This window comes from Camelina sativa, chromosome 10, assembly GCF_000633955.1.
Source record: "Camelina sativa cultivar DH55 chromosome 10, Cs, whole genome shotgun sequence".
Classification (NCBI taxonomy): Eukaryota; Viridiplantae; Streptophyta; class Magnoliopsida; order Brassicales; family Brassicaceae; genus Camelina; species Camelina sativa.
In genome coordinates, this window is record NC_025694.1 from 22,540,705 (window position 1) to 22,554,599 (window position 13,895).

Below are 13,895 nucleotides of genomic sequence, written 5' to 3' on the forward strand. Positions count from 1 at the left end.
GATCTATCAAGCCTTCAACTTCAACGGCCATCTCCACCAGCAAAAGAAGACCCAAAAAAAAAATTGACCCAAAACAAAGCATGATCATTGATCAGATCAAAAGAAGAAGACTGTGAGTTGTGATCGGTACGGAGTCAGTCAAATGGTTTTGACTTTTGAGAAATAGGATTGAATGTATGGGATCCATTGAATCCTGACAGGTGTCAGAGAAAACCCTAGTGTCACTCACATTGTAATACCTATACAAGGAAAGGAACTAATCTTCTTCATATTTAGCCTTTGGGCATTTTTTCTTTCAGTCCTAACTATTGGAATTGAAACCTTTGAATGAATCCTGCAACAAAGAGAAAGCTTCAATCAGTGAGAAGAAGAAAAGGAAAAGGAAGAAAAAGAAGAAGACAATGGAGGCGATTGAAAATGGTGCGTTTTGCTGTGAGGGTTAACTACCACCCCAATTTTGATGGACAAAACGTGATATATTTCTTTGGCGGAACGAGTGGCCAAAGGAGGAGAGGTTTGTAATATTTACTTGTAAAAGGTTTCTGTTTATCCCAACTCTATTTAGCGTTAGGCAACAAAACATGTCGTTATCAAATAATCAAACGCTAAGCATGCACGTTCCAAGGCTACAAATGGCTAGAATCATCAAACGCTAAGCATGCACGTTCCAAGGCTAAGCATACACAAATAGTTCACAAAACGTTAAGACCACGTTCCAAGGTCGTCTGGTGCCACATGCAAAACGTTAGAATTATCCACATGTTGGTTCAATTCTTCCCTTCTCCTTTTCATAATTTCTCTTCAAAAAAACTCATTTTAGTGATATCTGTGAGAATTGGCCAAGATTAAATTGGATTTAGTAGATAACTTCTAAAGGAGTTTTTTGTTAAAACATCTCGATAGAGAAGAAGAATGTGATCAAGACACGAAAGTCCTCTTTGTATTTAATTTTGTGAAGGGTCGATGAATGCGAAACTTAAAAGTGTAATTCAAAACATGTTTTGTTTTTGTGTGTGGCTGATTAAAGATTTTTAAAATAAGTACTAATAGTTCTTAAAGAAAAAACGTGAGAAGATAATAAAAATAAGGTATAGATGGCTTGAGAACAAATGGACCACACAGAAAAGTGAATTAATCTTTATTCCTAAATTCTTTTTGATATTATATAAAAAAAAATGAAGTTACATATTCGTTTTTACCTACTACTACATATTTCACTTTTACTGTTAATGCATATATGAATATTTAAACACTTGACTACATAGTAACCTGACCAATACAGGTCATGATTCAATGATAATGTTATGCAAATTGCTTAATTTATTGGTCAATTCATTAGTATTTATTAAAATAAAATTAACTTTCAATTTCATTTTAAATGTAATATAATTTGGGTGGCCACATTTTCTTGGATTCTGAAATGAATATCGAAATCATGATCAAACTTGTCAATTATTTCCCGATTAATTCTGTCGAATTGATTAGAAAAATGTATCCCGAAAATGATTCTCTATTTAGAAATGTTGTGTAGCTTTTTTCTTCTTTTATCTTTTTGAGTTTTATTATCATAGTCCCAGAAGTACAAGTTTGCTAAAACTGTGGTTTAAAATCGACAAATGTTATATAAAGTAGTTTAGATCATTTTATGATTCTGTGGTCCTCTAGTTGGTATTCAACTAAGGATGTTATCAAGATAGCGTTCACATGTTACTTTTAACATTATTAATTTTTGTTTTATTTTTTCTCACACACAAATGTGTTTTTATGCAAAGGGAGTGGGCTATAGATTCACGAAATTTGAGCTTTGATTCTCCGTATACATATCCATATCTTCCAATTTATGCCATCCAACGTCATGTATAACTAAAATATATGTACACATATATGTATGGTTGTAAGATGTTTTAAAATCTAGCAATGGAATAATTAATGTTGGTTTAAAAGAAAAAATTGACAAAGAAACAAAAAAAATTAAGAAAAAAAATAAGCAAATTATAAGAAAAATCGAAAAAATAATAAAAAAATTCTAATCAATATTGTACATGTTACTATATATTTTATGATATATTTCTAACTTCAGAAATTTTTGTTGAGGAAAGTAATGCATAAAGTCATGTGGATTACATGTACATTGGTTAATATATTTGAAATCAAATATAGAGATGATTCAACACTAATATATAGTAGATAAAGCTTTTCTACTAATTGATTTTAAGTTAAAAGTTCATAATTTGTTGTAGTGCATCAGAGGTCCAGTATCAAATATCAGTATGTCACGTACAAAGATTGAATACATTCCAAGATTGTTATTAGGTGGAGACGTGGAGTCGAACCTCCAACTTCGACAATATGGGTTAAACTCAAACTACTTTGCCACTTTATTACTACACTTTCCTCTAATGTAATTTTTTTGGGAAAATCCTAAAATAAACCACAAAAGTGACACCAGCTCTCAGTTTAAACCTTGAAGGTTTTCACTTCCACTTTTTATACCTCAAAGTGATTACACTGCCAATATAATACGGGACGATGGTTCTATTTTCGTGGGTCACAATATTTAACATCCCCTATATATTAACAGAGAACCACTCTCACAAAAAAGTTGAGGTGTCGCGTTCACAGAGTTCCTGTACCTTTCTAATAAATGTTCTTACTTCTTATTGTTATTTACATAAATATGCCATTGAAATATTATGAGCCAATGTTTTTTTATTAATTTTAAAAAATGAAAGTTTTAATCAACTATTAAATCACAAAATGTATTTAATTATCATTTTTATAACCTATTTACTTTTATTAAAAGTAAATTACATTTCACAAACAAGAAAAAAAATTATTCATTTGTTTATCACTTATATCATTTTTCTCATTGCATTTTTAAACTTAGAATTAGTTTAAATTAAATCTATTAGTTTTAAAATATTGCTTTATCTATTTAATGGTATAGTGATATTGATAATAATGTGAAACATAAAATATGTGAATTCAATTTTTAGAAACACAAAAGACATCAAAACTTTCTACACCACCTTAAAATTCTTTTCCAAGTTGGATGAAACGTATTTTACAGAAAATAAACGCAAATTTGAATAAACGAAAAAAATTTACTTACATATTTTATTTTACACAAACAAATCTTAAATCTCAAATAATAATTTTATTCATAATATTTTATTTAAATCGATTTGTCTCGCACATAGTGCAGATTGATACATAGTGCGGGTTGATACCTACTACTTTATTAATCCATTAACAGCATAATTAGCAACTGTAACTCTGTTCGTTTTCTCGTCTAAGAACACAAATTTATACATGATGTTTAGGTTTATTATTTCTATATTTACTGGGGCCAAGTCTCTCCGACTAACCATAGTGTGGGTCTGCCCCTAATGTACCTCTGGCGGTTTGAAACTAGAGTGAAGTTATAATTCTTGTGCATTTATCTTTAGTTTTTATATCTACTTCTAGTTCTGATTTAACTGCAAATAAAAAGAATATGTGAGACAACAATAAATAATTCTCAATAAGAAGAATATATACCAATTTATTTATTTATCATTGACTGATTTTTGTTTGAAACTGCTCTAATCTAAATATTTTAATTTAGTTTATTTATCTGAAATAAATTTGTCTATTATCTCATTGACAATTTGTTAGCATTAGCGTTTATGTTTTTTTTTGTAGATGTGAAATAGGAAGTCTAGTTTCTGTTTAGGACTGAACATTGATATATCATAGTTTTTACGGTTTTTAATCATGATATAAGTGTGCTTTTTGAGTCTTTTGATTTGTTTCTAGGTTGTTTTTGAGTTTTTACAGGTTATCTAAGATTTTGGCACGGATGGAGCGAAGTTGAGCAAATTGGATGATTTTGGAGCATTTAACCGAAGGAAAAGAACTTGGAGTCGGATCAGAGTGAGAGCATTGATCGACACCGAAGGAGCATCGATCGACATCCCTGTTTATCCGACGAGAGAACAAGAAATTGAAAGTTTTACAATTCTACCTAAAGTTTTCCAAAATTGCAACACAAGTCCCTGACGTGTTTTAGGACATATATATATTGCTTTTAGGTTTTAGAAGACCCTTAAGTTATTTTCTAGCAGTTTTTCAGAGAGGGATATTGAGAGCTTTTGGGAGAGAAGGATCTGAGTTCTTTGTAGAGAAAAAGTTTATAAACTCCCTCTTTTTACTTTTAATATCTATTGCATGTTATTCAGAATGATTTGTTCTTCATTAAACATGTATGAGTAATTTGCTTGTTAGGTTTAGGATTTTTTTTTTTTTTTAATTTTTTTTTTCAACCAATTAAAAGAGAACTCCAAGATTGGTTGCCCAAACAGGAGGATAAAAGTTTACAAAAGTAGATGCAGAAACTAAAGTTCTAGAAGACCGAGCAAGACAATCTGCCCTGATATTGGATTCACGGGGGATCCTGGTGAGGGTGAAGGAGGGGAAAGACGTTCGGAGCAGCGAAAATTCCTCCAACAAGGTCGAAAAAGCGGGTCAATCGTCCGGCGCTTGCACCATCGTAACTAGCTCTGCACAATCCGTCTCAAAGACTTGACAAACAACTCCAACCGCCAGGAGAGACTCCATAGCCCAAATCAGAGCTTGTAATTCCGCATGTAGGGGAGTAGGGCCTCGTCTATGACTCTGTGCTCCCAGAAGAAGCGTCGAATCCTCGCCATCACAGCACCACCAACCCAGACCTTGAAAAGGGTCGTAACCTTTCCATGATCCATCAACCATCGTTAGGTTTAAGGTTTTTCACAGGGTTTTTATGACTTATTAGATCTGTGATTTTTAGGGTTCTTAATCTTTGATGATCTTCATCCTTGATTGTTTTTCACCATAATTCTTGATTGATCACCTAGAATTATTATCTTAGGGAAATTAATTGATATGAGAATATAATTGTTTTCTTGATTAAAACCATTGATGAATAAAATTACTTTTTACAAAGAAATTTGAATTAGAGATTTTGTGAACTTTTCTAAACTTGTTTTTAAAGCTGATTTTTAACTTGGAATTTTACAAAGAGATTTGGATTTTCTGGTTTTAAATTTAGATAATAATTGCATGGAGAACTGAATTATTTTACTAAAAAGTTTAGAGTTCTAGATCTTATTTTTATTGCATGAACTTTAATTAATTTATTGATTTAATACTTCATAATTACCTGAGAAATTCCCTAGGCTTAACCTTTTGATTTCCTGAATTCACAACAAGTTTAGTTTAATATTTTGCATTGCTTTTATTGATTTAAACCATTCTGTTTAGCGTAATAACGAAACTCTATAATTTATTGTGTTTGATCTTGAGTCTCTGTGGATTCGACCCCTAGAGTATTACAACTGCAAGGCTGTTAGTACCATTAGGGTATTACAATTTGAGCTTATCAAATTTTGGCGCCGTTGTCAAGGACTCTTTGATCTACCATTAGATTTAAGTTTTGTATTTCGTCTAAATTTTTCTTTTTTATTTTCTACTTACACGTTCTTGTTTTTCTTCTCTTTGGTATTTCAGGTGCATGCCTCCAAGACCTCACACAAGAAGCAACAAGACTGATCCTACTGTGAAGCTTTCAAACCAAGAGTTGGGAAAACTTGAGCGCGAGAACAGAAAAGCAGCCAAATCCTTGAAGATGGTTAACACAATAATTTTGGTTCGTGATGAGGATGGTGCTTTGAGGGATCAAGGGGGACCCCTTGCGCAAAGAGCAGGGCCAAAAGCTTGATGAAGAAGGGAATGTTATTGCTGAAGCTGTTGTTGTCAATGAGCAGGCTGCTGTCGGAAACGAGCAAGTTCTTGTTATTGACGAACAGGCCGATGGTGCCGACCGACGCCAACAGGGCATCGATCGACACCCCCTTCCTGCAGACAGACGTGGAGCTGCAAACCACGTTAATAATCCGGTTCGAAGAAAGGAGAACAACCAAGACTTGATCGGGACCATTGCTGACTACAACCGGGCTGATCTTGTGTATGAAAACCGGTCTGATATTGTTCCTCCTCCATTCCAGAGGAATGATTTTGAGTTGAAACCTTCTTACTTTCAACTAGTTGGGCATATACCTTTCTCTAACCTTCCCAATGAGAAGCTTTTGGACCACATTGAGCATTTTGAGGATCTGGTGACTATTATCAAGGCTAATGGAGTGACTGAGGATTACATCTACTGCAAACTCTTTCCTTACTTACTTGCAGGAGAGGCATCTCAGTGGTTGAAGCAGTTGCCAGCTGGATCATTAAAAAATTGGCGTGACGTCAAGGTGGACTTCCTCAACTACTTCTATGATGATGAAATGTCATATGAGTTGAGAGTCAAGCTGTCCTCTTTCAAGCAAAGACCAGATGAAGCTTTCAAGGCCGCTTGGGTGAGATTCAAAGCTTATCAAAGGGACTGTCCACACCATGGTTTCTCAAGGGTTAAATTGCTGAGTATCTTCTTCAGAGGGTGTGACTGGGAGTATCAGTTGGCTTTAGATGCTGCAAGTCATGGGAATTTCAAGACAAGATTTCCAGAAGATGCTGAAGGTTTGATTGAAAACTTGGCTTCTAGCAATAGTACTAATATAGCAGATGCTGAAAGGAAGAGACTACATGGAGGATTTGATTCAAACCAGTTAGCTTCTGTTAATGCTAAGCTGGATTCAGTGCACAATCTCTTTGTGGGTAAGAAATCTGTTCACTTTGCTGCTGAAGTTGAGACATATGAGCCAAAGCCTGATCAAGAAAATCATGAAGAAGAGGATGTGAACTATGTCTATGGGAATCAGGGACAGCGGTTTGGAAATCAGCAAGGTATCAGGTCTTATAGTGGAAACAACCAGCGCAGTAACTTTCAGGGCAATTCTTCTGGTTTCACTCCCAAACCTGACTATCAAAAACATCAACAAAGCAGTGGATACACAAGGACTTATGGCAACAATTCATATCAGTCTCCTCCTCCAAAAATAGCTGAGAGTAGTAGGATGGAAACTATGCTAGAGCAACTCTTGCAGGGTCAAGAGAAAATGACAGTGACTTTCAATGGAAAGCTTGACAATGTCTACACTGAGCTTAATGGGAAGTTTGAAGCATTGAACATTCATGTCAAGAAGCTGGAAAGTCAGGTTGCACAAACAGCTGGATCTGTCAAAAGGCAAGAGGGATTTCTCCCAGGGAGAATTGAATCAAATCCCAAGCATTCATGCAATGCAGTGACATTGAGAAGTGGCAAACGACTCCATCCTATACCCTAGAAGGATCAGTCTGATGATCTACAGGAGTTGTTGATGTTGAAGACGATGAGGAAGTTTCTGCCGAGCCAGTGCCGACCGACACTGATGAGCATCGGTCGACACTATGTCCACCCAAAACCATGTTTTCTACTCCATAAGACAGCATCGATCAATGCCACCTGGGTACCGATTGATGCCAACCACAGACAGAAACCCATAAAGCCACATCTTCCACTCTAGTTGCTGAGAGAGTTTACAAACCCAAGGTTCCTTTCCCCAAGAATCCAAGGAAGTCCAAACAAGAGCTAGATGATGCTAAATGCAAGGCAATGATGGACAAGCTTATTGTTGAGCTACCTTTGATTGATGCTGTTAAGACTTTTCCAATGCTTAGGAGATATGTCAAGAGAATGGTTACTAAGGATTTGAATGCTGAGCAAGGAGTCATGATGATATCAGCTCAAGTCAGTGCTAGTATCCAGAACAAGATCCCAAAAAAGCTTCATGATCTAGGTAGTTTTGTTCTTGACTGCACTATATTCACTGACATATTTGCTAGATCTTTGTGTGATCTTGGTTCTAGTGTCAACTTAATGCCAAAATCAGTAGCTCTCAGTCTGGGAATGACATACTTCAAGCCTACATCCTTGCGGATCGCTCAATTCGCATTCCTGATGGTGTTCTTGAAGATTGGTGAATGCTTGATACCTACTGATTTTGTGGTACTCAAGTATGAAGAAGAACCTAAGGACCCTCTTATCCTTGGAAGATCATTCTTAGCCACTGCTGGAGCTACAATTGATGTCAAGAGGGGACAAATTGGGCTTAATATTGGTGATCTATAAATGCGTTTTGACATAGGTAAGCTGGTCAAGAGGCCAACCATTGATGGTCAGACATTCTATGTAGACACCTTGTCTAATCTTGTTGAAGAGGTATTCAAGGAGTTGCATCCTGAAGATCCACTTGAGAGAGCATTGGTTGCTTCTGTAGAAGAGGTTGAGCATCTCGATGACATTGCTGCTGGGTATGTCAAGCTACTTGATGCTAATGAACAAGTGAAGAAGCTGGTTGCACAAGAGAAATTGGTTAGTACTTCTTCACAAGCTGAAAAATTTTCTGATTGGAGTTTTGAGAAAGCTCCAAAGCTTGATCTCAAGCCACTTCCTGCTGGTTTAAGGTATGCATTCTTGGGTGAAAATTCCTCTTATCTTGTTATAGTTAATGCTTCCTTAAATAATGCAGAAGTCACTTTACTGCTAAGCATGCTGCGTAAGTTTCGCAAAGCTCTTGGCTATTCTCTTGATGATCTTACAGGAATTTCTCCAGACTTGTGTATGCATAGGATTCATCTTGAGGAAGGAGCTAAGACATCCATTGATCATCAGAGGAGGCTAAATCCAAATTTGCAAGATGTTGTCAAGAAGGAGATCATGAAATTGCTAAATGTTGGGATCATCTATCCTATATCTGACAGCAATTGGGTCAGTCTGGTACATGTTGTTCGTAGGAAAGGTGGAGTAACAATGGTGAAGAATGACAAGAATGAGCTGATCCCTACAAGGACAATTACTGGCCATCGGATGTGCATTTACTACAGGAAGCTGAATGCTGCAACCCAAAAAGATCACTTCCCGCTGCCCTTCATTGACCAAATGCTTGAGAGGTTAGCCAATCATTCATACTACTGCTTTTTGGATGGCTATTCAGGGTTCTTCCAAATTCCGATTCATCCTGATGATCAAGGGAAGACCACTTTCACTTGCCCCTATGGTACCTTTGCATACCGCAGAATTCCATTTGGTATCTGTAATGCTTCTGCGACATTTCAGAGATGCATGATGACTATCTTTACTGATATGATTGAAGACTATATGGAGGTATTCATGGATGTTTTTTCAGTTTATGGGTCTTCATTCAAGAACTGTTTAGACAATTTATGCAAGGTGCTAGCTAGATGTGAAGAGAAGCTTTTAGTGCTCAATTGGGATAAGTGCCATTTTATGGTTAGAGATGGTATAGTGCTTGGTCACTGGGTTTCAGAAGCTGTAATTGAAGTTGACCGCGCCAAGATAGAGGTCATGACATGTCTTCAAATGTCAGAGAATGTGAAGGCAGTGAGGAGTTTTCTTGGGCATGCAGGGTTCTATAGGAGATTCATCAAGGATTTCAGCAAGATTGCTAGACCACTCTGCTTTGTTGTGCAAAGATGTCAAGTTTGAATTCACTGATGAGTGCATGATAGCCTTTGAAAGGATTAAGCAAGAACTTGTGAGTGCTCCTATTGTTCAGCTACCAGATTGGGATCTCCCATTTGAAGTTATGTGTGATGCTAGTGACTATGCAGTGGGAGCAGTGATGGGACAGAGAAGAGACAAGAAGCTTCATGCAATTTACTATGCAAGCAGAACACTTGATAATGCACAAAGAAATTATGCAACAACAGAAAAGGAGTTGTTGGCGGTTGTGTTTGCTTTTGAAAAGTTTCAGTCTTATGTAGTTGGATCCAAAGTCATTGTTCATACTGATCATGCTGCTTTGAAGTATTTGATGCAGAAGAAGGATGCAAAGCCTAGACTTTTGAGATGGATTCTTCTACTTCAAGAGTTTGACATTGAAGTGAAGGATAAGAAAGGAGTAGAGAATGANTTGGGCATGCAGGGTTCTATAGGAGATTCATCAAGGATTTCAGCAAGATTGCTAGACCACTCTGCTTTGTTGTGCAAAGATGTCAAGTTTGAATTCACTGATGAGTGCATGATAGCCTTTGAAAGGATTAAGCAAGAACTTGTGAGTGCTCCTATTGTTCAGCTACCAGATTGGGATCTCCCATTTGAAGTTATGTGTGATGCTAGTGACTATGCAGTGGGAGCAGTGATGGGACAGAGAAGAGACAAGAAGCTTCATGCAATTTACTATGCAAGCAGAACACTTGATAATGCACAAAGAAATTATGCAACAACAGAAAAGGAGTTGTTGGCGGTTGTGTTTGCTTTTGAAAAGTTTCAGTCTTATGTAGTTGGATCCAAAGTCATTGTTCATACTGATCATGCTGCTTTGAAGTATTTGATGCAGAAGAAGGATGCAAAGCCTAGACTTTTGAGATGGATTCTTCTACTTCAAGAGTTTGACATTGAAGTGAAGGATAAGAAAGGAGTAGAGAATGATGTTGCTGACCACTTGTCCAGGATTAGAATTGATGATGATGTCCCAATACAAGACTGTTTGCCTGAAGAACACGTCTATTTTGTGGATACAGGGTTTCAGACTGATGAGAACAAGTGTCTGTCCTCGGATGCAGATGGTGTCAATCGATACCACCATAGCATCGGTCGACACCCATACTTTCCAGAGACAGATTGGTCATATGATGGAGATTTAGCTGTTGTGGCTAGCTCCAATCTACCCTCTTATGCTAATATTGCCAATTATCTTGCTGCAGAGGTAGAACCAGAGAAATTCTCTGGCTATAACAAGAAGAGGTTCATGAGAGAGCTTAGGAAATATTATTGGGATGAACCTTACTTGTATAAGCATTGCAGTGATGGAGTTTACAGAAGATGTTTGGCAGAGACTGAGGTACCTGATGTTTTGTTTCATTGTCATGGATTTGACTATGCAAGACATTTTGCTACATTCAAGACAGTGTCCAAGGTCCTCCAAACAGGCTTTTGGTGGCCATCGATGTTCAAATACGCTCGTGAGTTTGTCTCACGATGCGATGCTTGTCAGCGGAAAGGTCATATTAGCAAGAGGAATGAGATGCCAAAAAAATTCATTCTTGAGGTTGAAGTGTTCGACTGCTGGGGTATTGATTTTATGGGACCGTTTCAATCTTCCTATAAGAACAACTACATCCTAGTTGCTGTTGATTATGTCTCAAAGTGGGTTGAATNCAACAACAGAAAAGGAGTTGTTGGCGGTTGTGTTTGCTTTTGAAAAGTTTCAGTCTTATGTAGTTGGATCCAAAGTCATTGTTCATACTGATCATGCTGCTTTGAAGTATTTGATGCAGAAGAAGGATGCAAAGCCTAGACTTTTGAGATGGATTCTTCTACTTCAAGAGTTTGACATTGAAGTGAAGGATAAGAAAGGAGTAGAGAATGATGTTGCTGACCACTTGTCCAGGATTAGAATTGATGATGATGTCCCAATACAAGACTGTTTGCCTGAAGAACACGTCTATTTTGTGGATACAGGGTTTCAGACTGATGAGAACAAGTGTCTGTCCTCGGATGCAGATGGTGTCAATCGATACCACCATAGCATCGGTCGACACCCATACTTTCCAGAGACAGATTGGTCATATGATGGAGATTTAGCTGTTGTGGCTAGCTCCAATCTACCCTCTTATGCTAATATTGCCAATTATCTTGCTGCAGAGGTAGAACCAGAGAAATTCTCTGGCTATAACAAGAAGAGGTTCATGAGAGAGCTTAGGAAATATTATTGGGATGAACCTTACTTGTATAAGCATTGCAGTGATGGAGTTTACAGAAGATGTTTGGCAGAGACTGAGGTACCTGATGTTTTGTTTCATTGTCATGGATTTGACTATGCAAGACATTTTGCTACATTCAAGACAGTGTCCAAGGTCCTCCAAACAGGCTTTTGGTGGCCATCGATGTTCAAATACGCTCGTGAGTTTGTCTCACGATGCGATGCTTGTCAGCGGAAAGGTCATATTAGCAAGAGGAATGAGATGCCAAAAAAATTCATTCTTGAGGTTGAAGTGTTCGACTGCTGGGGTATTGATTTTATGGGACCGTTTCAATCTTCCTATAAGAACAACTACATCCTAGTTGCTGTTGATTATGTCTCAAAGTGGGTTGAATCAATTGCATGTCCAAAGAATGATTCTGCTGTGGTTCTTAAGCTGTTTAAGACCATTATCTTTCCAAGGTTTGGAGTGCCTCGAATTGTTATCAGTGATGGAGGTAAGCACTTTATTAATAAAGTGTTTGACAAGCTGTTGAAAAAGTATGGAGTTCAACATAGAGTGGCTACTCCATATCACCCTCAGACTAGTGGGCAAGTAGAGGTTTCTAACAGGTAGATTAAGGAGATTCTTGAGAAAACAGTTGGTGTTACAAGGAAGGATTGGGCTGCAAAGCTTGATGATGCACTATGGACATATAGGACTGCATATAAAATACCACTTGGCACTACACCTTTTCATTTGCTTTATGGGAAAGCATGTCATCTTCCAATGGAGTTAGAGCACAAGGCAGCCTGGACAGTTAAGTTGATGAATTTTGATGCCAAGACAGCTTCAGATATAAGGTTAGTGCAGTTGAATGAGTTGGATGAGCTGAGATTTCATGCATTTGAGAATTCAAAGCTGTACAAGGAGAGAACCAAGGCTTATCATGATAAGAAGATCATCTCCAGACACTTTGAGCCTAATGATCAGGTACTTCTCTATAATTCTCATTTGAAGTTGTTTCCAGGTAAACTTCGTTCCTGTTGGTCTGGTCCTTTTATTGTCCAAGAAGTTAGACCATATGGAGCCATTGTGTTGCTGAATTCCAAGGGAGAGAAGTTCACTGTTAATGGCCAAGAGGTGAAACATTATTGGGCGAAAGCCGAGATACCGGATGGACACATTGTGCGTTTGGATGAAGCACCCTCCACCTAATCTGTTGCCATGTCAAGCTAATGACTTAAACAAGAGCTGAGTGGGAGGCAACCCACTGGTAGGGAATTTTTATTTTTCAATTTTTAGGATTACTAACATATTAATTTTTGGTTTTGAGTTTTATTGTTTCAGAAAAAAAAATAAAAAAGGGGAGGAAATAGTTTCGGATACCATTAATCAAGCATCAGCATTGATTGATACCACCTGGGTATCGGTCGGCACATCTATTGGATCGCAGAACGAAGAAAGGTTTAATGGGTTTTAAGTAATTGGGTTTGCGAGAATTGGGCCTGAAATTGCAACTGGGCCGGGTCCGAATGAACCAGCATCGACTGATACCACTTAATGAGCATCAGTCGACACCGTTAAAACCGAGGACCACCCAATTAAAACCCTCGAGCCTTTTTCTTTCTCTCATTCGCAACCCAACCGCCGAATAGCTTCAATTCACCGTAACTCTCTCGTTTTCGATCGGTTTTGAGTGATTCAAAGCCCTAATCCGGTCAATTTTGAGCCCTCATTCCAGATCCAGTGTCAATTTCTCGGTTTGAAGTGATGACACCCAAGAAGAAGGCAAGAACCACCGACAGCGAAGCTTTATCCTCTCGTCGATCCACGTGCCGGTCACCTTTGCCAGCTCCGGCGAGTCGTTCCTCCAGTCTCCCAGACCTTTCACTGCCTTCTCCCATCCCATCTCGTTTCCCATGGCCTAAAGCAGAAAATGAGCCAATGCCAACTCAACAGGTATGGGAGAATCCTCTTGGAGAGCTTAAGAAAGTTGAGTTTATCAACAGACCATTAGGGGTTTGGGGGAGAGTATGAGACAATGTTGTATAATGCCTGGTTAGGAGTAGAAATAGAACCGACCAACTTTGTTGATCCTGCTCTTCTGCGTAGACTTGGAATTCATGATGAGGTCTTAAGATTGATAGATAGGATACATCTGGGGACTGTTTGCACTAAGCAGTACGATTGCTATCCGGATTTAGTCAGATAGTTTATGGCTAGTGTTAGAGTCATTTATGCCAATG

The 13,895-nt window shown here is 37.7% G+C and overlaps 1 protein-coding gene across 1 annotated transcript; it reads left to right on the top strand.

Annotated features, from left to right (window-relative positions):
• On the top strand, positions 7,559–8,071 carry LOC109126895. The gene has a single exon (XM_019230797.1). The coding sequence runs from the start codon at positions 7,559–7,561 to the stop codon at positions 8,069–8,071; it is 513 nt and encodes a 170-aa protein (XP_019086342.1).

Bases quoted from the DNA above. Each gene is read 5' to 3' on its own strand.
- LOC109126895 (XM_019230797.1), top strand. From the start codon at position 7,559: ATGGACAAGCTTATTGTTGAGCTACCTTTGATTGATGCTGTTAAGACT.